Genomic DNA, 26,646 nt, shown 5'->3' on the forward strand with positions numbered 1-26,646 from the left:
GCTTGAGATGAAATGGAATAAAATAGTTAGAACGACTAAGGTCTTTGTTGTGAACTCATTGTACTGTACAACTGTGATGGTCTGACATATAATTCTTTTATGTTCTTTTCCTGTAAAGACAGAGGGAAACAAAGTGTTCCAGGAGTTGAGTCGTCTCCCAGAGCTGTGTTCCCTCCGACGATACGGAATTTAAATGAGAGCTGGCTTTACGATATACTCTGATATCAATTATCTATCTGTTGGCGCTGTAACCACTTTAGAAGGACAAAGTGAAGTACTTTCAGTTTCCTCTTCATAAATATTCATCGGCGACTTTACATAATATAAGCAAGGCGCTCACACCCTTATTTGGCACTTTTAGTTTTACATTTTTTTTGCTTGTCATTGCAAATTACAGTGTGCAATAAACAACAGGTACACACTGGATGCTGTGTGTGTGTGTGTGGGCGCCTGTCTGTGTTTGTGAAAGAAATCCCTTTTCTGAAAAACAGTGAAGTTCATGGTCATTATCTATTTAAAGTTTTCTTGGCAGCAACAAGATGCATCTTTGTGATTAAAGCGTCAGAGAGGTTCAGTGGAGGTAAAGTGTGTGTGAGCGTGAGCGGATGTGTGTGTCACAGCTTTAGACTAAATTGTCCTGACAGTGAGCCCCTTTGATTCTGTGAGCTGAACACGCCTCACTGTGCGTGGCCCTGATGACACAGAGTTAGCGTTGGCCGTGGATGGAGCTACTAATCCCTGCTTGTTTTCTGATAGCAGGCTAATGATAACCAGGCTAGTGTAACAAGTAAGCCAATATACCTTGGATGACTTTTCTGTCTGGCAATATTGACTGTGTGTGTGTGTGTAGTTCTCTGTGAAATTCCAGTAATCCCAGTGGCTAAACTGCTAATCCCCTCAAGCTGCCCATTAACCCCCTAAAACACACACAGTCAGAAACATGCAGCTCCTCCTTCAGCTGTGACATCACCCACTGGTCAAGAACCCCAGCAATATGATCAGCCACAGAGACCAGTGAGCAGCTCTCTCTCTCTCGCTGTCTCTCGCTGTCTCTCGCTCATTTATTAATCTATAGATGTGGGGGGTGTGTTTATATGTACGTAATAGAGCAGGCGCTTTTTCTTTGTTCCTCTTACAGAATACTATAGCAATGTCGGATTATCTCATATTTCTATTGGTCTGAATAGCCTGAGCTAATCCATGCAGCAGTCTTCCCTTTGTGAGAGCGTCTCTGGACCAATTATTCATTCTAAACCACAAAAAAAAAAAAAAAAAATCTAAAAAATATACAATGCCTTTTTAAGTACAGCCCCTTTGTCCCAGCTTCTTTGCTTCTTTTTATAAACCAACTTGATGCTTAAAATGTTTGGACTCTCATGGCCTCTTTAAACATAGAAAGAAAGAAGGAGTAGAAGGGAAAAAAAAGTCAGTATTTCTGTCTCTGACTTTAAAGGCACTCTTCTTTCAAACCCACTCTTCAGGCAGAGAATAAGGCATTTGCTTAGATAAAAACACCTTGCTCATAGCCGCCCACTGTCCCTCTGGAGTGTAGTAGTGAAGTGTGTGGGTAGAGAGAGACGTGCTTCTCTCATTACGTGAAGGCAAACACAGGAAGCTCTACTTTGGTGCGTTCCTTCTTTAAAGACTGAACCAATTTGTTCTCAAACCTTACCTGGGACGGAGCACGGTAAACAGAACAACAGCCAAAGTTAGAGTCAGTAAATCAGTTTTTATCCACATCTGACCTGTGAAAAAAAATGACCCTCTCCTGACTGACTGGGATCATATGAATGTAACTTTTTTTTTCATCTTAACTGTCGTTACTTTGGGTGAATTTGCCACATAATGTTCACAATTATTCTGGCATAAGTTGAATCACTAACTCAACTTGATTATTCTGGCATAAGTTGAATCACTAACATGCCAATGTTTAGCGTTGATGGGCTTGGCTTCTAGAAGCTAACCCTAAATGCTAAAACTTAGCTCTGCTGTTGGTTGCATATATTTTATTGCTCTTTGTGAAATATATGACATTATTATCAACATTATTTGTATGGAAAAAACCATCTACCTACAAAGACCCTTCAGTGCTGTTTGTCGTAGACAGTTGTATAATTGCTAACATGTACACACTCGTGATCGATGGTCAATTTAAAGATTACAAGTCAGGGTTGAGTACTTATTGAAATCCTCAGGCTGGAGACATACTTGGAAGAATACATTGATGTAATAACAGGTAGAGAGAGAGAGAGAGAGAGAGAGAGAGAGCAGTGCTCTGTAAAGCCCACTATTATCCTCCAGGACAGAAAATACAACAATTCAATTAAAAGTCCATGTAGTGACCTTAACACACATGAACGTCCAGAAACACACACACACACAGAGCGGTTTTCATGTGTGTATGATGTAGTGACCTTAACACACATGAACGTGCAGAAACACACACACACACACAGGGGTTTTCATGTGTAAAAGGCCAAATGAATCAGACATTCAACTCTGTAGAGTCTACTAGAGTATCACCTGGTGGTCAGATGAGGTAATTTTAGATATTTTGGCTTCCAAATTTGTTGCTAAGTAAATCTTAGGAAGGTCAGGAATTAACTCTACGTGTTATTACTTGCTGACCTTTTTGATCCTATAGGGATGTTTATTGACTACCAGTAATCAAATCCATCTCACTTCTCTTTCAGAAAAAGCCTCTAGGGGGAAATCTATAGGGATGTTTATTGACTACCAGTAGTAAAGCCTCTAGGGAGAAAGGTTCTTGCTGTAAGACAAGGGAACTGACAGTTTCTTTAATTTGTAATTCCTTTTTGCTACATCCTAGTAACAGTGAGTGTGACTCTCATAGATATAGACTGCACTTATACACAAAGTATAATGACTTACAAAAGGTTAATTGTACAAACTCAGGAAAAAACTCAACATCCATTTTCAAAGCATTCACGTCGTCTAATTTACTGAAACAGTTTCAAATGATTCCACTCTGCAGATAGTACGTCTGTGTTGAGAGTGTGAAATAAACCATAGATTCATTTTATGTCAGGAGATTGCTCCTGACATTATGGCAACGGTGATCTGCTCTATTAAATCACGCCGCGTTGGACCTCAGGTCTAGAAACACCAGCCTACGCTTTAGGTTAGGGATAACATGCTCTTTATAATTTAATGGAGCAGATTATGTTTTTAACCATTATGTTGGAAAGAACCATATGTTATGTCTACAGTTATGTCTCTAAGCTGTATTTAACTGTCTGTGGTGACGCAGACGTCACCTGGAGGAGATGAAAAGTACTATTGTTTTATTTAAATGTCATAAAAAGGTAATTTCAGCTATAAGTGAATATATTGAGAATTTCTCCATAACTTTTTTTATTTATTTATTAGAATGTATTAATGGAATAGGCCTAGGTTAACTGCTATATTTTGGAAACTTTTTTACTTTTTGTGTTTTCACTCACTTTTTTGTTGCACGATTATCTTTTTCTTTATTAGAGTCAGTCCAGACAACCACACTAGCACAGAAATAATCTGATATTTCAAATAACATCTTAACTGTAATATTGGTGTTTAATCACCAGGTAACAAATGTCAGCCTTTAATGTATTCTTAATTAAAGTCTCTATCTCAGGTCATCTCTAACTTTCCAAACTAAACTAGTGTCCATTAAAAACAAAATGGCCATAAAAAAAAAAGAATATAACTAAACTTTATTATAAAGCCAAGATTGCTTGGAAAGTTTCATTTTCTTTATTTATTCTTGAATTAATTTTGCAATGATTTGTCAGACTATTATATTTTAACAAATGGTGCATTTAAAAGCTAAAAAGTCCCTTGTATATCTGTCAGTCTGTTTTCCGTGCCCCGAACGTCTTGTCATGTCCTTAATGGTTCATTCATGTTTATCTTTTCTGCAGTTCCTCCCCTAAGGATCTGTCAACCCTGACACCTACGCTCTTAATGCCAACATAGACGATCTGTCCAGTGCATCTTTTCATGCACTGTAGTTTTGCCCTTTCTCATGCATGTCAGCTTTAACAGTAAGTGATGGAGTTGCCAGCAGCCCAAATATGATTTAGCTTCAAGGAGGCAGTGTTCACTATCTGTCTAACTGCAGAAAAAAGAGACAGAAAGACTGAGAGGGCCAATGTATTAACTCTAACTGAAGATGGTTTTTTTTTTCAGCAGAGCATAGTTGGATTTTTTTTCTTCTTAAAGGTCTTAAGTTTCTTAAATTTGACTTTTTTGCAGGCTGGGCCAATGTATTAACTCTAACTGAAGATTGGTTTTTTTTTTTCAGCCGAGCATAGTTGGAATTTTTTTTTTCTACTTAAAGGTCTTTTAAAATTTGACTTTTTTGCAGGCTCACTATGTAGTTCTAGACTTATTTTTGAATAAATTCATGGAAATTCTCACCTTTGGGGTAAACACTTACGAGTATATTTTGCTAAAGTCTAGCACCTTTTTGTTTAAATTTATTTTCTAAGCTGTGTCCGAGCCTCAGGCTCTGAAGTATTTTTCCTTATAGGTTATTATTCTGTTTCTCAACAGCCTACCTCTTAGTTCAAGATCCTCGGAAAAATAGTAAACAGCTAACAGGATCGAGTTTTTGATGTTGAATTAGAATTGATAATAAAATAAAAATTAATTAACTGTCCTGCATTAACTTATTGGGAACACAAGTTTGTGTCTTAGTGGCGTTAGCCTAGACCTCAAGTCGATGCTACAATTACGATTCTCTCTTTAGCATGCATCTTTTCATGCTAGTTTGAGTCTCTGTGGTTGACGGAGAGGTTAATCCACTATTCAGCCGCAGTTCATCTCCGTGGGATTTCACAGAGATCAGCGACAGTCTCTGTCACCTCCAGCAAAGCCTCCTCTCTCCTTTTTTTGTCCTCCTTTGTGATTTAACATAAAATGACTTATCCTGCCAGAATTCTGTGAATGGCACCACCGCTGGCTGCCAGTGGGTGGCACTGAAAGATACATGCACAGGTTCGCACATTACAAAATGTTCTGAATGAACAATAAAGTCTAAATTGTTGTGTGAGAAATATTGGCTTCACACATCTGGAGACGTATAGGGAGCACTTTTTCTGCACAAAGCCACAGACAAAACCTTGCTCGCAGCCTTGGATGTTATCTGCTGGAAGGAAATTGGTTTTATCCCAGTCTGACTTTGAGCCCGGCGTCCCTGTGAGGGTGTCCATGCGCATTCAAGCATGTAGTGTGTGTCTGAGGCCTGACAAGATTTACTCTCTTTACTCTTTTTCTTGTGAGTCAGTCTTTGTGAGATTTCAGAGGTCATTGCATTAAATTATTTTGCTCCTAATTCATTGTCCGGGGTAAACATTCAGCTGTTTAAACGGCTCTCTTTTCAATTGCTGTTTCCTTACAGCTGCAAGAAAAAAACATTCAATTGCTGTTTCCTTACAGCTGCAAGAGAAAAAACAAATATTCACAAACGCACACACACAAACATAAGCTGTACATTTGCCATATCACACACACACACTTTTGAGAGTTGATAACTCTCTCATACACTCTCTACGCTTCCTTCACTTCCACCCTCATCCCTCTCTCCATCCCTGCTGTGATGAATGGTTTCAGAGTGAGTAAGGTGTGAGGGTGACCTGGTGAAGGATGTGATGTTTTCGCAACTATTTTTTTGGAGTGGGTGGTTTTGGGCAAAGAAAGGTGGAGGTGGATTCTTGTGAGGTAAAACAGCAGGCGACGGATCAGGACCAAACGTTAGCTTCTGTCTTAGCTGTTAGCAACATTTCTGATGTCATGTTTAAACAAAAGGAGAATTTTTTTTTTTTTTAACTTGAATACCTCTACAGTCATACCTCTACAGTCAGATTATATATATACATCAATTATGAAGAAAAAAATATATATCCTTGGATACCTCTACAGTCAGATTATATATATATATATAGACATCAATTATGAAGAAAAAATAATATATATATATATATATATATCCTTGCGTATTAATTGCCACTGACATGTGGACTGAACGCTACTGTTGTCAAGGACGTCACCAAAGATGACAAGTATAAGTATAGGCTGGTCAGTTCATGATTGATGTGAGGGACACATGGATGACTGTTGAACACATGTAATGGAACCTGAAAAATGACCCTGTGTGTCTGTATATGTGTGTGTGTATATATATGTGTGTGTGTGTTGAGGGGGGAGTTTGAGAGCGAGAGGCAGAGAGAAGCTAAGGTAGTGCTGTTAATCAATCACTCACTACGGACCCTGAACTTTAGACACAAGCAGAGGAAATAAATCACTGGACACTACAGTGTCGGAGGAGGAAAGGTCTGAATCAGACACGATGAGACACATTTTTAATGTTGTTTCAAAAGTTTCTGCCCTTGTGGTGCTGATTTTTTTTTTGCTTAAAATATTAATGTGAAATCCATATGTGGAGTAAATTTTACTGAGCAGCACTTTCATTGCAAAAGTATGTTTCTCTGACTAAAACTAAGTCTAATTACTTATATGGGGCATATGTGAAGAAACTTTCAGCTGAAATCAGTTAACTGTATGTATTTGGTAATACTTCTAAATTGGGAAACTTCATCAATGGTTATTTGAGGAGGAAGACAAAGAGTATGAATGGTGCAGTGTTCAGACCAACGTCATTGAAATGCACACAGAAAGCAGTGTCTCATGGGAAAAGGCGGAAAGGTGGAATGAAAGTTGAACGGCTGTGATGTTGACACAGTTACTGGTCCTCCAATGGAAGGAGTAAAAGGAAGCAAGAGAGTGGAAAAGAGTGAGTGAAGGTGAGGCGGAGATAGGAGGAGGAACAGTGGGAGAGGCCAGAGACAGAGGGGTGTGTGAGGTCATGATCGGTTCAGTAACAAATATCCACAGTTGTTCCTAAAATAAAAACAGAGGGAGAGCTAAAGATATTATTAATATTACATACAGTTTCTGATACTCACTCAGATATGCAGCCCTTTAGGTGTAACACTCCCTTACAGGAGAGTAAAGAGGAAAACATAGGATTCATCTTAACGTTATCTGAGCTGTTATGAACTAATATCTGCTGCAGCACTAACTAACTTTTATCAGCATCTTCTGCTGTTTACTGTTTTTACTGATTGCTGATATTAAACACACAATCCCTTTGCAGATTGATGCAGATAAGCTTCTTTTTTTTTTAATGAATTGAGAATTTAAGAGGAGGGTTGTTGTTATTGGGTCAATAGGGCTTCTTAGGCAGAGGTTTAATTACCGCATCCCTAAAAGCCTGTGGTAGCACAGTTGATAATGAAGATACATTGATTAGATCAAAACTACAAGTGCTAATTAAAGGTGAATTTCAATAGCCCAAGCTGGTGTAGGACAGGGGTTTTTAATTAAATCTTAAAGAGGTCCGGTTGGAGACAATTACTCTAACATTATTCTGTGGATAGATTTGATTATGGAGGCTGTTGTTTTGCAGGAATTATTTCAAAATTGTCTGTAAACATGATCAAATATGTAAAACATTTTAAATGTGGAAGTCTGTGTCTTGATTTCTGCTGCACCATCATGAACTTTTCTTCACATTTTCATTCACATTCACAACTTTCTCTCCTCTTTTTTGTTCATTGTCTTGTCATTCACAGTCTCCCATGACTTGATTTGTAACGACTGTCTCAGTAGAACCACGAGTGACGAGGACAGATTATAAATCAGATGTTTCAGCATCTGTTATTCACTGATGTTTGAATGATATGAACATGCATTTGTAATAATTCAAAACTTTGTTGTTAAGTCAATTTTATGCTTCCTTTCCTCCTTTATTTTTTAACAGAGGCCCAGAGGTAATATTAGCATTAGCTAATATTATTTATATAATAACATGTTGTTTATTCAAGCATAGAAAATGTTGAAGGCTTGAACGTCAAATGTGGAGGTGAACGTTCTGGTCAGTCTCTAACAGACTAATGTGATTAAATGTTGGCTTCAAACTCCAATCTAATTTGATCAGACCAATTACCATCACCGTTGTTATTTGCCACATAACATATTTTAGTCTCTTTTTTAGTCGCTTTTTTTTATTGCTGCAACATGATACCTGCAGTGTATGTTTCTACATTGACCAGATTTCCTTTGATTTACCAGTGTGGTTTCATTTCGCACACAGAAAGGCTTTATAAAACAGAACTGCACAAGGATAGTGCTCCTTTTTTTTTTTTCTCTTTTCTGCAACGTCTTACTACATGTATCACAAAACGTGATAATTTATTGAACAGGAACTGGAGAAGTAAGTGTGTGCACACACATGCATGCATATGTGTGTGTAAATGTGTGGTGGACTAATTATTTTTGAGAGAGTGCAGCAACACAGAAAACAGCTACAGTAAGATATTCAGAATTAATCAGCAACGTGGAGTTGGATTGAGGGCATGTTTTTCTCACATAATATTTCTTTAATTTCTCATCAAAACAGCCACACTTTGTCACTCAATCAAAAGCACCGTTCATTTGTCTTTAGTGACATTTTGAGCAGTAACGTGGTGATAAGGCAGCCTGCAGGCACGTGTTTACCAGTGGTATAAAATGGTCTTTGGCTCTGGTCAAATTTCATACTGTTTTTTCAGCCAAAAAACTCCTTTTTTAAGCTAAAATCTTTCAAATTTCATACAGTTTTTTCAGCCAATAGACTGAAATGTCACCATGTAATGCTTTTAAGCTAAAATCTTAAAAAAGGAGACCAAAGGAAATGCTTGATTAGATGCATCAGTTTGGAGTCTGACAGGCAGGATCTGTGTCATTACTAGCTTTGTAACTGTTTGGTGGGGACAGCCAGAGTGACATAGAAATTACTCTGTAATTAGCCCTTTTTAAGCATTTTGATGTAGCAGATGTTTCCGTGCCCACGTGAGAGACTGGTGATCGGTCGGACTGGAAAACACAACCACTCAGTCTCCACGAGGGCCAGTGGGTAAATACAGAGGGCGATTAACTCGTCAGTTCACCCAGCCATGTGTGGGTGTAGGGGAACATAAACAGAAAAGGAAAACGGTTGGTATTTTAAGTATTCTAGAATTAAAGTAAAGCTACGTTTTGGGAGGAATACTAGCGAAAGCTGATGAATTTTATCCAAGGGCATAACCAAAAAAAAAAAAAAAATGAGACTGGGAGAAAACCACTTAACATTTATAACTATTAACTACAATGTGATTAACATTTTAAAACAAATATGATTACATACAATTATGAGCCAAATTGTTTCATGGTTCTTAATGTTTTAATGATGTAGATACAAATCAACCTAGTTCATATTTTGATTTTATTTAATTAGGTTCCATAGTGTAGTGGTTAGCATGCCTGCCTCGGAAGCAGAGAGTCCTGGGTTTGATTCCTAGACAAACCACATGCTTGGTGCTTGATAGGAGCAGCCTGTTAACAGCATATCTGCTGCGAACACATCAATTCTCCAAATATGGGATCAATTTAGTACTTTTTTTTATGTATCAGGTTTAGACAGTACTGTGAATTTTACATCCTTTGTGCAACATAGATACCGTGAATCCAGGACGGCAGATTTCCAAATGTTGCCATATGTCTAAATTTGTTAGTTTGTCAAATGCACAGTGGTTGTTACGTGATGAAAATAATTTGCATAGATGATGGCTGTCAATGAGTTCAGGAAAGGTTTTAAAAGGCTTCAGAGAAAGACAAATATTTGAAAGCTTGAGTCTCAGGGAGGCCTAGATTAAAGGAGCAGGGATGAGTGAAGAAGACGAACAAACATGGAGCAGCATCACTGATGGAGACACAGATGAAGAACACCGAGATAAGATTAAAGACATGCTTGGAGACTTTTAAGAAAATTGACCCTCACAAGCCTAGAGTGATATTAGACAAGATGAAACGAAACCAAGAATAGAAATTTTTGGATGAATCTAAATAGAAACATGAATATAGATGTGAAGCAGGGCAGAAGAAAAACAGGAGAAACAGAAACAGACGGGACCTAAATCAAAGAAAAACAAATTTACAGTCAGGACTGGAGCACGAGGGGCAGAGTGAGGAGGAGTTTGAATGAACACAAATGTAAATAGGGGAAGAATAATAAGAGGGGAAAAGTGCCGGTTCAGGAGGGCAGTAAATTTAAGTTAACAGTATGGCTGCGGAAACAGAAGAAGCTGCTTGATGTTGAACCAGAGGAGAGAAAATGTGAAGTAAACACAGTTGAGGAGGAGAACCCAGGAGGTAATGACTAAGACAATGTGGAATAAAAGAAGGAGTGAAAATATGAGGAGTGATAAACCAAATCTGCAGTGTGGAATAAAAGCAAGGTAGAAAAAAGAAGAGAGTGTGGGTGAAAAGCTCATTAGAATAACAGATGAGGGCCGGCGGGAAGATGAACGGGGATGTCTGAGTGTTTTTAGAGTGTCTGAGAAACACTTACAGTATCTGGTGGTGTAATACTGTAAGAGCTTCAGGATTTTTTTTTTATTTTTCAGAATTGGAGGTCACTATATAATATATATGTATAATTATATTAATCACAAAAAGCCATGCCAATTAACTTCAGCAAATTCTAATGTCATTCAGTTTTGAAAGGAAAACCTTGTAACAAAGTGACAAAGATAATGAGCCGAGGTTGGAGTTTAATAATAATCATAAATGCATTCTTACACATGTCAAGTCAAAGCCAAGATAAAGGCACTGAGCGACGGCAGAGTAGATGAGTAAACACGCGCGAGTGAAGTGCAAAGATCGGGTGGAAGATGGTGAACGATGCTGCTGCAAGGATGGATTGATGTTGAAAGAGGAGATGAAAGAAGGAGAAGTGTGATGGAGAGAAGGAAGGATGGCTGCTGCAGCGTTAGATAAAGAAGACCTGGCACTCTTCTACGTCTAAAATAGACTAGCCTTCCATTCCCCTCTCACTTGTCTTCCTCATTTAGTTCAATGACTCAAGGCTGACGGCACACCTGTACTGCAGAGGGTGTGAGAGTGTATTTGGAGGACACATTCAAAGGCCGTTAGCTTCCTGTTAATTCTCACCTTAGAATAACTGAACACCAACGCTGACGCTTCGTTTGTACTGCACATTTTCTCTTCTCTTCTGTTCTATTCAATTCTATTCCTATACTATTCTACCAGTAGGGAATGTATGGAATACTCCATGTATGTGTGTGTTATGTTGCTAAGGCTAACCACCTTCCTCTCTGTTCCTCCAGGCTAACAGGCTTCCAGGTTCCTGCCCCGGTCACCAGTACAAGTAACGTCTTCTCGTTGAGGTTGACCAGTGACTTTGCCGTCTCTGCACATGGCTTCAAACTCAACTATGAAGGTCAGAAAGTGTCTGTGTTTGTCTCTGTCAATGCTCTAACTCACTGCTTACCTTTGTGTTCCCACTGATGGTGACGTGTACTGATGTATGAACCTCTAAATGGCAGGAAATATATAGATAGATTTTTTTTTTCTGCCATTTTTAAGACAGGTTAAATTGACCTGAAGTTGTGGGTCTGAGCAAAATTATACAAGAACATCTTTTGTGATGCAGCTACAGATTTCAAACTCCTTATTTCTATGTCATGGTCCATTTCATCTGATCTTTATATTCTCTAAGAGAACACCATTCCCTGGACCTCAGGTCAAGTCTTCTGAGCTGTTCATGACGTACGAAAAGCCAGTGTTGCAGAGAAGAACACGTTTTTCATACAGTTCTCTTGAAGAAATACCTGCCTTCTTTTTAGATTCAACACGTTCGTCATATTTTCCTGCATTGCTGAAAAAAACCATGTTGGATTATTATTCAGATTTCTGTTTTTTATTCCTCGCTCAACCACAGTTGGAAACACCAGAAATAACACAATTACTTCATATCTGTTTTTCACCACAAACCTCATCAAGCAAAGGCGACACCACACCAGGGACGTGTACAAATGTAGACTTCTTATCATTGTACTCAGTGGGATCCTTGTTCCTTTTTCATCACTAGAGGGTTTGTGGCCCCTTCCCTTCCCTTTTTACACTTTTTGTTCCCCGCAGGGCCTCAGTAAACAGTACCATTCCAGAGATGAAGGAAGAGATACGATTGGTTCAAGTGATAGTTAAAATTAGAACTCGTTCTGTATCAGAGACCGTGTCGTGTGCACGTAACAGATTTCTAGATTAGATTAGAATAACTTTTTTTTTTTTTTTTTTACGTCCTGAAACAGGTACTTAGTTCTGGGGTGTAAAACATAAAGATCAAACGGTCGACTGCCAACATACAAACATGCAACACACAAGCACCTACACACCCACACGTATGTGTACACACACACACAGTGATCTTTTAGATAATCACCGTTGTTTTCCTGAACTGTATTTTCCACTATATTTACTGTTCTTGCATCTTAACGAAACATTATTGAATATATACTGTAAAAATGCATATAAACACTTTGATCATGTAAATTAATTAATTATGCTAAACACTTTCTTATTAGTTAAATTATAACCATGGCTTTACGACATAATGCACCAATATCACAATATTTTATTCCTTGGAAAAAGTAGAACTAGAAGAGAATACATTGGGGTTATTCCTTGGAAAAAGTAGAACTAGAATAAAGAGCATTAAGAGAATACATTGGGAGTGCATGCATATTTTAAAGCAATTTCCTGAATTAGAGGCAGTGGTTCAGTCCCACGGTGATAGAACGGAGAGAAAGAAGTTTTTTTTTTCCGTAAAGAAATAGAATCTTTGTTTAGCCTTTCATTGTCTGAGTTGTAGAGTTTAGTTCAGTTTTCGACTCATAAAGTAGGACACAGAGACAATAAGACAAACTTGAGCTGAAGGCGTGGGCCGTGTCAGTACAGAGGATGTTGGAGAGAGACAGGCAGACTGGAGATGGTTTGGCTCCCCCTCTGGGGAGTTGTGGCAATGCAGTATGAATGGCCGTTTAAAAAAAAGACTATTCTGCCTTTAGAAGAATTGAATGGTAGTTAATGTTAATGAAAACAGAACACCAAAGTTGATCATTACTTTATTTTATTTAAAAAATTATATCCTACTTTGATGTGTGATATATATATATATATATATATATATAACAGTGAAGGTTATATGTATGTTTGTATACTTATAAATGTTAAGACATATTTGCTACCACTACTTCGACTTCTACTACTACAGTTAATACTACAACTGCTGCAGCTCAGTGTATTACTGCAGCTCACATCATCAGCATCTCGCAAATCTCACAAATCCTTCATAAAAACAGAATCACATGCTGCTTATGTGTCTCCCGTCGTCTCCTTGTTTATTTGAACACTAAGTCCCCGTGCTGGCGACCTTTCTTTTTGCTGTGCGTGTGTGTGTGCGTATCTTGTGTCTGTTTGTGTTGGTGTATGTATGGAACGCTGCGTAATGACAGTATCATTGATTGCAGTGTGCCGGGGTTTGAGTCTGCACAAGTGCTGTGTCAGGGTGTGCGTGTGTCGGCCTGTGGTCCTTGTATGTCCAAACAGTTGTCCCAGATTTATTCCTTGGCAGGAGTTTCAACAGCTTCTTATATCACGTTCTGCCTGTGTGTGTGTGTGTGTGTGTGAGAGAGAGAGAGAGGCAAACAGGATTTTCTTTTTCAGAATATGCAACATTTTGCTGATGATAAAACAATTTTCTACAGTCAATTGAAATGTAATCTCCAGATCTCCATTTTGCAATACAAACCAATTTTCTACAGTCAATTGAAATGTAACTGCAAATATCCTAGATATCCACAGATCTTCATTTTGCGATACAAAAGCATTTGGAAAATGTATACATTTTTAATGATTGAATTAATTCGAGGCATTTTCAGTGTAATTTATTGTTAATGCAGTTATTTGCATGAAACAACACAGGACTTTTTTTTCTTCTGTGAATTTGGTAGTTTTATTTGGCTCCTTTTCCCTGATTGACCATGTTTCTCTCAAAGAGGGACGCTGGTGTTTGCATTTTTATATATAGTTCACCTTGAACTTTATGTAACTTCTGTGTAGAGCTGGAAAAAGTTGGATCTTCTTCAAATCACATAGAACATGGAGAACGTGAGGAGTTAGGGATTCTGAAAGGAGCATGTCCTAAGGTGAAATACTGTTCCATCTGGACTCTAGGCATGTTATATAGGATCCTCTGGGACATGTTCGTGCTGAGGTACATGTTCTCCAAGCATGTCAGTATGAGCAGATCCGGAGGCATTTCCAGAAGTTGCATGTGTGTCCTTTTTTTCTCCCTAATGGCCTGGGAATGCCTAGGTACACTCACCTCAGGAACATCAGGAGCACCTCAAGGATGTGGATGTTTAACCTAAATCTGGACTTTGTTTTCTTTACTGTTGTGACTGCAAACTGTGGAAAGTTCATGAATTATTACCAAGCACTGGGATCTGAAACACAAAGAGCAGTGTAAAGGTATGATGTGAGCACATCCACATCACAAAAAATACATTCAGAGGTCAATCCATTGATCAAACTGCGATAGAACTATGGAGCAGGGTGTTGCTCCAGTCTTTGCAACCTGCCTGTCGGCTCCAGAGACAGACTTTGAAGTGATTGTCAGACTCCTTGAGAATTTCTTCCTCTCCCTCTGAAGATTGTGAGGTCATGAGTTATTTATACAGCAGCACATGCCATCAAGCGTGCATGTATGAAACCTTGAAAAAAAAAAACCTAAAAAGACAGTGATGTTTTATTTAGCATGATGTCGGAGGTAGTTTGATATTCTGCTGATGAGACGGAATCAAAGATTACCGTTGGACTAGCACGCGTGCACACACAAACACAACATATCCAGAGAGCTCTTCCTTAGCAGTTGTAATTCTTTCTTCTTTTTTTTCTCTCTCTTTTTGTTGCTCAAGTCTTTGACTTTTCCTAACTTGTCATCTCTGCTCATCAGTTTAAAAGTCAGTGGAAAAGAAAAGTCAGTTAGTCAGTACTGTATGATGCAACTATATAAACAACTGTGCAACACGTACACGACATGTTAACCTTGAACATGATATAGCTACAAAAACACACACATTCATACAATATGCATTAGGATACATTTGTGTTCATACAGGCGTGAGCTTCCCTAAACACATGCAGAACACTGAGCTTCCAGACAGGCAGAGGAATGTGTTCCTCCGTCCTGTGGGAAACCCAAAGTCAGCAGAGGCTGAACTTACCTCCACACTGTTCTTCATCTTCATTTCAACCTTTCTGGTTTTGCATTGCTGCTTCATCCCTTTCATACAATAGTAATGGACCACACTTCTCAAACTGTCATCTGCACTTACACTACAGTACCAGATGTGTTTACCAAGGGGAATGTGAGGAGACATTCCAAAGTAATGAAGTGTGGAGGGAGAGGATAATCGGTAAAAACTTTAATTGTTGTTAGGGAACGAGGCACAGAGGCCAGAGTACTTTGTAAACAGAACAAAAAATTCTAGCAACAGTAACTGAGTAAATTATAGTAAGCAGATTTGAGATATATTAGTTGAAGGTTAGGGTTTGGGTTATTACACACTAAAACAGTCTTAAGTTTGTGGACATGCCTGGAACAGCTGGGATGTTTTTGTTGTTTGTTTGGTTGTAGTTGTTGAACACACTCTGGATGTGGAAATTTGGAAACTCTTACATTATTCCATATGTTATTTCTTTCCTGTTTCGACAATGGCATATTGTTCGGGCGCAGTGTGGTCTTTAAGTTACATCGAAAAATGTGTTGCACTTTTTATGTGGTCACTGCACGGCAGTGAAAAACTGATGTAATCACCTCAGACAAGTAATAAAAACGCTCCTGGTTTTGAAAGTCCTCAGTTTATTTTCCACACTAAGTGTGTTAGTTAATAGGAAAAAAAGGCTAAACAAATGTGCCATGTTATCAGTTCCCTGAAAGGTCATGTAACAGCTGCTCTTTGCAAATGGATCTCTGGATGGATTATTTTCATGCTGCATTAAAGTAATCATACTTATAATGGCACTCCTTCCACTGAGGGAGCCTGTTAATGTCCAGAAAATACTTATGCTGAGAAATTCTTGCTTGGATCTTTAATTTTACAGGATAAGTACATCAAATTGTGGCACAATGGCCCAAGGCGAGGCATTGCCTTGCAAATCATTAAATTCCAAGGTACCTCAGTGAGATATAAGGTTAAAGCCTGTCAGAAAATGAATGTTAGTCAATGCGATGTCCTCCACAGTCGGGGATACACATGTGTCTGTGCACATGTGCCTGTTTGCCTCCCCCACAGTGCACGCTGCTCTGATCTTTATCAAAAAGACCTAGGGGCACTGACAATATCCACTGCACCATCTATCACCCTCATCTGTCCCCACTGCTACTTTCTCACTTTTATATCATTTCACTTTCACTCCCCCTCCTCCTAATCCACAATTGAATCCAGGTCAGCCGCTGTGATAATGGTCATTTTTCACCATGTTGAAAAAGACAGTGAGCGTTGAGGTTGAACGAAGAATCTCTACTGTATCATTTGAATGGTGAGGTTTGACGTACAAGGTGAATTTCCTATGCTTATTTTCTAGCTTACGACGACATTTCTTTACTTATTTAGGTATTTTAATGTCAGCTTCAGTACACACTGAGATTTGGAGGGATTACAGGTGTCGGTGTTTCTGTGACCTGAGCTTTGTTGAATTAATTACAATCTGGCTCAGCTAACGAACACACACTTTTGGCTCAACTTTCTGTTTCACTTTTTGCGTCTCACTGGTTATTTTCTTTTCCCAGCCTCCGTTAGAATGCGCCTCATAGGACATTAGCACTTATAGTGGACCCGTGTATGAAAACATATCTGTGTGTTGACACGCTTACAACCGTGGCTCGGTTCATACATTTAAAATGAGGAAGAATATGTCAGTTCTGTCCCCAGATAAAACAATGTTTGCATGGTCCTGGGAAATTATGTTTGTGTGTGTAAGAGGTGCGCCAAGTCACCTTGTCCATGTGGTTTTGAACAGGGAGCAACGACGCAAACGCCGATACATGAGAGTCCTGATTATTAACGCTCTTAGATTCAGATTTTCAGCCTGAATTGAATTCTTCAAATACATTTAGTAGCAGAAGAGATTCAGATTTTCAGCCTGAATTGAATGTCTTCAAATACATTAAGTGGTAGCAGAAGCAGAGTTTTGTTAACACAAAACTTTAGATCAGTATTCAATTAACATTGAAAATGTTTTTTTCTTAATTCCGACTAATTACTGTACTGTAATTCATAATATTGCACCTATGTTGTGAGCAAAATACTGTAGGTGCAATATAAGCTGACCTGTACGGTATCTTTCTTACAAATTTTATCAGCACAATGCAGTCGTTTTTTAAACAGCTTTTACTCCCATATTTGATGTTGATGGTTGTTTGTCAGGGAAAATCAAAAAAGGATTTGACACATTTGCAGCAGGAGGCAGCCAAATATTTTGACCTTAGAATATAGATGTCCTGGAACGATGACGTAAGGAAAACGACCGCCAGTCTTTTGTCTCTGTAATGTGATTACATTTATGTTCCTCGTAGCTTAATCATAGAACGGAAAAGAAAACTATACATACATTGATGATGGAGTTCAGGAGCAGGTTCCAAAAAGTTACTGTGCCAACAGAGGATTGCTATTACATAAGGTGAGCTATCGATTTGACATTTAGTTCTGTCAGACAGTGTGGGGCCACCTGACTAATATATATGGGCTGCCCTACTGCATTGTTTTTATTAATGTGTAGCAGAGTGCTGCAGTTGTGTGCTTGTGCCTTTGTGTCTTTGTAAAAATTAAAAAAAAAAAAAAAAAATGTCCAGCCTTCTAGCCAAACGCACGTAATTATTCAACTTTACCTCAGACAACGGATCACTTTCTCGGCCTATCCAATCAGCTGTGAGTGCCAAATACCACGGTTGATTAACGCAACTATAAAATGAGCGTAGTCATGCTGAAATAGGAGTTTCTAATGCAGAGTTTGTCCAAATCTGTCCCTCATCGTTGTTGTGATAAGACATCACAAAGACTGAGATGCTTCTAATCAGCAGATTTGTTTTTTTGAAGGTGGCCCACAGGACGTTTCTCTTTATATGTAATTTTGTAATTAATTGTTAAAACGACTCTCAGTGCTGTATTTCTCAGCCCCCGTGCTCTGCTCCCTATCAGCACTTTGTGTTTCCTCGCTTTCCTGCTGCTTTTAATATCATTACCACTGTCTCTGTCGACTGCGGTGGAACAGTGTGGAGTGTCGTAAAACAGCACTACTAGCTTTGCTCAAAAACAAACTTAAAACCTTGTTTTTCTTTATATATTTTGTCACGTCTACTGTGAATCCATCAGGGCATTTGAGACTGAAGGAGTTTCTCCATTTTAGATTTGGTATTGGAGGTGGAAAAACATTCACAACAACAGGGTTGCTGTCTCCTGCTACTAGAATGGATTTATCAGTTTCACCAAATGAGTACCTTCAGGATTATTTTCCTGTAGGCATTACCATAGGAGAAGCTTCTCTAGTGGCATAATTACTAGCATTGTGATAGATAAAAACATTCATTTATGTTAATGTTTAAAAATGAGAAATGTATTATCTTATTGGAGTAGCTTTTTGACTTTCAGAACCTTTTTTGTTGCCCAAAAAAGACTCACAAAATACAGCTCTAAAACAAGCTTTTCTAAGATTAATAAATACTGTACTTATTACAAATTCTGAAGTCAAGTGTATTGTTGTTATCTGTAATTAATTGAAGAATCAACGAAACCAGAATGAGCAGCAAAGCTCTGTGGAGATGTTTTTCTAGCACCAGGTTTTAAACACATTTCCTACACACAAAAAAACTAAAAGTCTCAAAAAGCAACTAAAAGTCTCAAAAAGTTTCAAATCTGATACGTACCTGAGCAGCAAGGCTTTGTGTCGTGTCAAAATATCCTGTTAATTTTGGTCACTTTGCTCATTGGAGGACAAATGTTGACCGACCAGAAAACGAGGTGAAGTAATTACATTATCATTAATGCCTCTGTGTTTGTGTGTTAACAGAGATTAACTGAGCAAAAACTGTCGACTGTATACAAGAAGTGGATGTAGTCAATAAGGTTCCAAACTAAAGAGTCGTTCCTGGGAAGTAATGTCAGATTATTGCAGACTGTTGGAAAACAGGGTTCATAATGTCTGACTCAGAGTCTGTCTCACAGACATTGTTTTTTTCTGTAAGGTGTATACACTCCATTTAAGGTGATACTGTAGCTACACATTGTCTAATTAAGTCAGGCATTAGTGCATTGTGTTGTTGTGCTGGTTGTCATGGTGATGACCTATTTATTTCTGTTTGGTTTCCCCCCATGTAAACAGTGTTTGAAATATGTGAGACGTTGTAGGAGATGTGATTTCTACATATTGATTTACAATCTATTTGATTTATTTTTTTCTCTTGCCATATTCTCTAGTCACCGACTGTGTGTGTCGTATGATCTCTCTCTGCTGTGGTATTATTGGTTGGTAAGCAGTGTGTGTGTGTGTGTGTTGGTATCTGTCACTCACTTTTCCAGGGGGTCTCTTGATGTTAAATTTAATAAGTCACGCTACAGTAACCACAGCTATTAGATACCACACACATGCAGGCACATACACACACACACACACAAACGTAGGTATCTCGCCGACCTCAGCTGGTCACAAACACACAAACACACACACACACACAGAGAGGGAGTGAAAGTTGGGAGGATTTCTACATATATTTTAAAATAGGGAAATGCCATCATTTTATGGTCCAGCTCTTAAGCAGCAGTTTATGCCACCAGCACATCATCACTCACACACACTATCACACACTCCTGTAGGAGATACTGTTGCCTGTACAGGTTTATTAAATATATAAAAGGAAATATATTTTTATTTGGCAAATGGGACACAAACGTTTTCAAACACTGATGGTTTTCCGATGTTGATTTTCTTTCCTCTGGAGCTTCACTCGTCTTGTTACCATTCCTCTCACAGTCCTGTTTGTTTTGGACTTCTTCCACTCTCCATCTGTCCACCAGACTGTCCTCAGTCTCTCCGTATGAGTCACCTGACAGTTTGATCCACCTCCTCACCTGTCTACAAAGTTCCCATCAACAGCTGCAACATCTGTTTCCGGCTTTCCTCATTTTCCCCGTGTCTTTTAGTTAGCCTTCTCCCCCAACTTTTTACAGATTTGTGTTTGTTGTACCATCCAGTTATTCCTCTGTCTTTCTGCCCGTTAGTCCATCCATCTGTCTATGACTCTAGTTACCATGTGAAAATCTCAGAATCGAGACAAAATGGCCCATCTGACTGTATTTGAGATACACACAATGGAGTCCAGAGATGTTTATTCTGCTGGCTCGCATGTGAATGTTTACAATAATAATAATCTCATAATTGTTGTATTATATTTATTTATTTTAATAATTATCATCATGCAACAGAGCACTCAAGTCACCGTGTTGTTGTGACAAATTACCTTTGTGGTCGACTTAAATCCTGACCAGTGATGAAAGGAGCATGATGTCTAATTGTTAAAGACTTAAATTACCAAGAACAAACAAGAACTGGATCTGGTCATTAGACAAACAACACGTCACTGGTCGTTGGCTTTGGCCTGGAAATTGTACATTGTGCTGATTGTTTGCAGTTCGGCACAAATGCTGTTTCCATTCCATTGGGTAAATGATCAGTTGTAAATGATCTTCTTTTTCTATATGAGTGAATATTGTAGTGACAGTCAGTAATTTAGGGCTTATCCAGAAGAAAGGGGTTACATTGACAGAAATAAGATGCTTTCAAGGAGAGATTGTGCACATGGTAGAGTAGAGATCGAACGATATGGTATTGATCAGCGGGGGCTTTCTAAAGACACTCATTTTCTCAGTTCTGCTCAGTGACAATTGTAGCACCTGCTTCATTTTTGCCCCTTCCCTCTGCCTTCACTTTCTTTCTCTAATGAATATTGATTTAGTTTTAGGGACAGTGCAGTCGGGTTCCTTCCTCACCTCACCTCTCCTAACCCTTAAACCCTCTCTAATCCCTCGGGGGTCAAACCATATATCAACTGATGACGGTGACAGTGTAAAAGTGAACACCATGGTGCATATGTGTGTGTGCACGTGATACTGCCTGTGACACCATATAGGCCAGAGTGGCAGTGATGTCAGACACGTAATGATTTCCTGTTGGCTGATGACCCCTTGAGGCCCCAATGTCCTGTTATTGATCCTACCAATTAGCATTCACACCTTTAATTAATACTGAAGCCTGATGTGCACGCACTTTCACAGGCACAAGGAGAGACAGGTTGAGAGAGGGAGACAGAGAGAGAGAGAGAGAGAGAGAGAGACCTGTAATTAATAGTGAGTAGAGGGGTGGCTGTAGAAAGAGATAAGAGAAGAAGGGGGAGTGAAGATGAATGTGTGAGCTGGGGAACGCCAGGGTTCAGTTAGAGAGGAATAGACTGAAGGAGATCAGGACCTTGACTTAAATCACTGCTGCCCTACATGTACTGTAAGGTCGTCTAACTTTAACTAACTAACTATGCCATTGTCTCAACATCTTATATGAGGCATTCTTAGTATCTACTGTATACTATAGTTGGCAGTGCCAGCTATACAGAGAATAAACAACTTATTTGCACAAAGTGAAGCAAGGGCCATACCTTTGTTGGTGTCTTTCTAAAGTTTTGTTTTTGTTTGATCTCGGGTAAAAGGAGCCGATTTGTTGAAGTCTTGGAAAAGACAAAAGTCAGGCCTTTAAGGTCGGATCAAACGGTTACATTTGTGCCTCGCTGTGGATCCGAAAAGAAAGAAAACATCTAAACAAAATGTGCTCACCCGTGAATTCATCTGATCTGGATGATATGCGGGCTTTAAAGCCAGAACACCACTGGTGGTCAGAGCACATCATGTAGGAATGCTGAAATTATTTTTATTTATTTATGAGGATAGATTCTGATTTCACCATTTTAGCGAGTGATTACAATATGCCCTCTGATCTAACATCACCAGTCAACTTTTGACAGTCGGAAACAAAAGAAAACTTTTATTTTTATTTTACATATATAGAGAGTGCGAGAGATAGAGAGAGACAGAGACATATATAGATATATATTAAAAATAATATCCCGTTTCAGTAATACTGGTAACACTGCTCTCAAAGGAAAAGAAAGCAGGAGATTGACAGGTGGGTTAAGTTGTTTCTGGTGAAGACGGAGTTGAACCTCAGTGTATTGATCATTTCCCCCCTCACCTGTGATGATGAGCTGAGGGGGTTAACTCATGATGTCATACTCAGCGTAGACCAGTGGCTAATGGAATTATAGTAAAGGTTAAAGACAGCAATGAACCTCGTGCATTTCCCACATCAGGTGATTCAGGCGTGCTCACAGCATACTGGAAGTATACCTGAGGTGGAGCTGAGACAGGCTGGAGCAAAGTTTGGGCCAATGTCTGGAGACCTCCTGAGGTGCATGGGGGACATGGTGAAAGAAGGTAATGTCAAAGCCTTCTGGCTAGCACTGCTAACCCTATAGGTAAAACCAGAAAACTGCAGAACAAGACATGAGGTTATATGGTAGCACTTATTGGTCAAACAGAGGTGTAAGAATGAAGGAAATATATTTGTTGATATTATGTGGAAAACAAAAAAAAATCAGATGAGGAATAAAAAAATAAAATAAAGCCTGTTTGCACCTAGTGGGCAGAAGGTGTATGTGCACCAGAAAACAGGGATGAAAGGTGACCGTAGTCCAGCTGGGGTTTTGTTTTGGTATGTATGTATGTGCTTGAGTCTAATGAAGTTCTGTTGGCAGGATGTATTTAGAAGGAGATCTAATGGTTTATTGAACTGGCCCTCAGAGAAACATTGATCACTGTATCAAGGAGTGATACACCCCTATCATGCATACACACACACACACACACACGCAGTCACACACTTTGTTTGCTTGTCCATGTGCACTGACACGCACACTGACATTAGTGTGCGCACACAGCGGTGAAGTGGAGGTAAAGGCCTTATAATGGACATCCCCATGTTTCTTTGTGAGCAGTCAGACCGTAGCCATTAGCCGCTCATTCAATTACATGCTTGGAAATTGCCAGGCCAGAAAGTACATTGTTTCAGCTAACGTTCTTTGATGGATAGTCAGTCCACCAAAAAGGGTCATTTTGTTGGATGTTGGGTTATTGTCTGGCCTAATAATGAATTATCTGTTGTAAGTCCAATTACTCTGCTGCCTCTCAGTCATTAAACTTATTCAACACAAAATTTGACAGTGAATCCAACTGAGTAGGTATGGTCCACTTGTACAGAAGGAAAATACTTTTATTTAAGCCTCCTTTAAATATATATATGTATATATGTATGTGTGTGTGTGTGTAGTTAACAAGCAATAAATTAGCGACCTAAAAACCATCAACACAAATCTTTTATTTTAAAGACACTCGTGGTGCAGATACTTTATGGCACAGCTGGACTGTGTCATCATTAATGACGCAGCAGTTTTCTATAGTTTTACAGAATAAACCAACATGAAGGAAATCATCTTTTAGTCTCTTATGGTTTCAATAATTCATTTTCAATCCTCTGCCTGTTCTAATATGAGCCTTGGTTTAACAAACATCATCCAACAGCCCTGACTTTGAACACACTTCTACTCACCTGTGTAAAAGCACACAAACAAACAAAAAAACTCCAATCTATTTGAGCACAGGTGCATCATCATCACCACAAGGATAATGTACTGTATACAACAGCTGCAACAGCTGGCACCACTCGCACCTCTGAATAAATTTAGCGTACACAGCTGACTATTTATACAGTTTTACATACAGTTTCAGATCCTGTTTTGTTCCTTTAATTCAGTTGTAGGATTTGGCCATGACTGTAGTGCATTACTGTTCACACTGAGCCTTTTATTTATGTTTGAGTGTGGGTGTAAACCCATCAGTGGACTGCCTTTGGGTATTAGCCCCACATGTATCAGCAGATCTGTACAATGACTGGCCATGGAGTGGGGACTGATCTCTCTCTCTCTCTCTGCCTCTCTGTCTCTCTGTCCATTTATTCCAGTTTCTCTTCATAATTAATAACAATTACTCATAATTGTTCCATCACCAAGCAGATGCCCATGGAAAAAGCAGCATCTGAGGGGAGTTGCCAGTCTAATGCATGTGTGATTTATTAATGACGTCCTTTGCTGTTTGATCCTCAAGATAATTAAGTCAACATAATTAAAACACAGTGACCTTTTTTAATATTAATGCCAGAGAATTCCATTAATATTCTGTCACAATGCTAATGTGCAAGGCTTTTTTTTAACATTAACACGTGTGATGTAGAACGGAAACATTTTTAACAGAGAGAAAAAATATTTGTTAATATAACATTTAAAAAGGCGGGTGAATATGAACGATATGTTATTACATATTAAACTAAACCTGGTCTTTTTCTGCTGATTTATGGCCAGTAGACAGACCAGAGTAAAACACTGCCAGAACTTAGAGTTGGGCAATGAATAAAGCTGCCAAAAAAGCACAACCAAACAGCTTCCTGACTTTAGACAGGCAGGTAATCTTCCACATAACAGAAACATAGTCATTCTGATAATAAAAAATAATAATAATAATTTCAAATGTATGATATTATCATAAACTAAAAAAACGTAAAAGTTTACAGCCCTATACAGACACTGAGGTAAATGTAAAGTTGTCAAAATATATACAACTTCCACCATAAAATTCCATTGACTTGCTGAACTAAAAGTGCTTTATGATATAAGTTCTTCACAAGTCTATGAAATGAGTTGGTCAAAGTCTTAAATAAATCAAACTGACAAGCAATTGACTCCAACGTTGACAGCCACTGAACGCTTTTATAGATCTGAGCGCTCCAGAACACGTATCAGTTTTTTACAGACCTCAGGAGCCGGTCTTCACACTCGTCGTTGGGGAAATATCTTGGGTATAATCTGTGGAAATCATTTTGCAGCTGAACATAGTAAAAACAAGCTTTATTTTTACCACTTAGCATCAGGTTGAAACACACTCCACCTTTTGAAACAGTCACCGCTCATGAAGGGTTGAAGAGACCTTATCGAATCATTTTTTTATTTCCGTTTTATTCCTGGTGTCGTCATTGTCCTCCACTCCCTGTCTGCAGTATCATCTGTCTCACTTTAAACACTAGGAGCATGGCAGCATTTCCTTTCCTTGTCCCTGGTACTGTCCTATCACTGCTCGATTTTTTTTTTTTCCTCTTTCCCATTTTCCTTCCTCGTCTGATTGTCCCTGTACCTGGACTCCGTTGTAATTGCTTATCTAGGGAGAAATAAAGACCAGGTAAATGGCTGTGTGTTTGCAGGTGTGCGTATATGCACGTGTGAGACAGAGTGGCTGCTCTGCATGCAGGCCCTCTCTGTGTTTTCTTGCCTGTGTGTGTGTGTGTCTGTGTGTGTGACAAATGCAGATAGTTCTACAGATGGCCCATAAAAGCAGCAGCTTGTAATGAAGCAACTGAGGCTAAAATCATGGTTATGGTAAACCAGGGAGAGACGTAGATGGGGGAAGAAAAAAGACAGATCGAAAGATAGATAAAGAGAGAATGGAGAAAAAGAAAGAAGTCAGGCTAAAAGAGAATAAATAAGAAAGGGCAGCCAGCAATAAAGCATGAAAATGAGTGTGCTCTAGCCAGTGGCTACCGAATACGCTGGTGTAATGAAAACTATGTGATGCTCACAATAAACTAGGCAAAGAAAGGATGGAGGGGAGAATAAAGGAATGCACACAGTGGCTGATAAGGTGGTTAGATGGTACAGGAGACAAGGAGAGGGAGCTGGCATTTCATCAATGTTTTTAGATGAAGAGAAGGGAGTGGAGGAGTTGAAGGAGCAGGATGGGTGGAGTGTAACAGACTGAAACGTTGAAGAGAGGGAGGCGTTGGTTGCAAAATGGCGAGTTTGAGATGCTAAGATAAAAGGGGAAGAGCTGACGAAGCCTAGATGAAGACAGGTGGATTAATATGGATATGGAAAAGATCGGTACAGTCAAACTAAAACGGAAGAACAAGTCATATGCCTACAGTCAAACTAAAACGGAAGAACAAGAAAATAATGAATCACAGGTGGAGTTGTACTGCATGGTGTGTTGTGTAGTGTTAGGAAGCCCAATGTTCTTATAGGTTAGATATTCAGCTTTTTGAAAACCTACATCACAGAACCTTAATTAACCAAAAGTTTGAAAAATAACTACTTTGTGTTGGTTAAAGTTTCAGCCCGATTTTCAGATGAGATCATCTCTAAATATGAGGAGCCATCAGTCTGTGCACTGATCTCTCCTTTCATCCATCTGCCTCACGCTGCGCTTTCATTATTATGATTAATATCTCCTTTTCTCACACAGAATAAATGAAAGGTCTGAGTGTTCACTGTGGGAGTGGCACTACAGAAGGGTCTAGTCCTTAAATAAAATCTATTGATTAAGGTTTAGAGAGGAAAAGTAAGAAAAAAGTCACCTTTTGAGCTCCTCTGCTGAAACATGCCTTGATTTGAATATACATCCTTGAAAAAGGTCCACTTTTGTAGTCGTTATCATTGACTTTGTGAAGAAAGCTGCATCAATCCTCTTTGCCCTTTTAGTGTTTTATTTAGAAAGTGTTGCC

The 26,646-nt window shown here is 38.9% G+C and overlaps 1 protein-coding gene across 1 annotated transcript in view; it reads left to right on the forward strand.

The window, feature by feature from the left end:
* The window catches only part of csmd3b (CUB and Sushi multiple domains 3b), a 232,649-nt gene that overhangs the window by 51,313 nt on the left and 154,690 nt on the right, over window positions 1–26,646 (forward strand). Inside the window, 1 exon segment of the mRNA XM_025064901.1 lies at window positions 11,208–11,320. Coding sequence (XP_024920669.1) covers window positions 11,208–11,320 — 113 coding nt within the window.

This window comes from Cynoglossus semilaevis, chromosome 18 (genome assembly GCF_000523025.1).
Source record: "Cynoglossus semilaevis isolate Cse_v1.0 chromosome 18, Cse_v1.0, whole genome shotgun sequence".
Lineage (NCBI taxonomy): Eukaryota > Metazoa > Chordata > Actinopteri > Pleuronectiformes > Cynoglossidae > Cynoglossus > Cynoglossus semilaevis.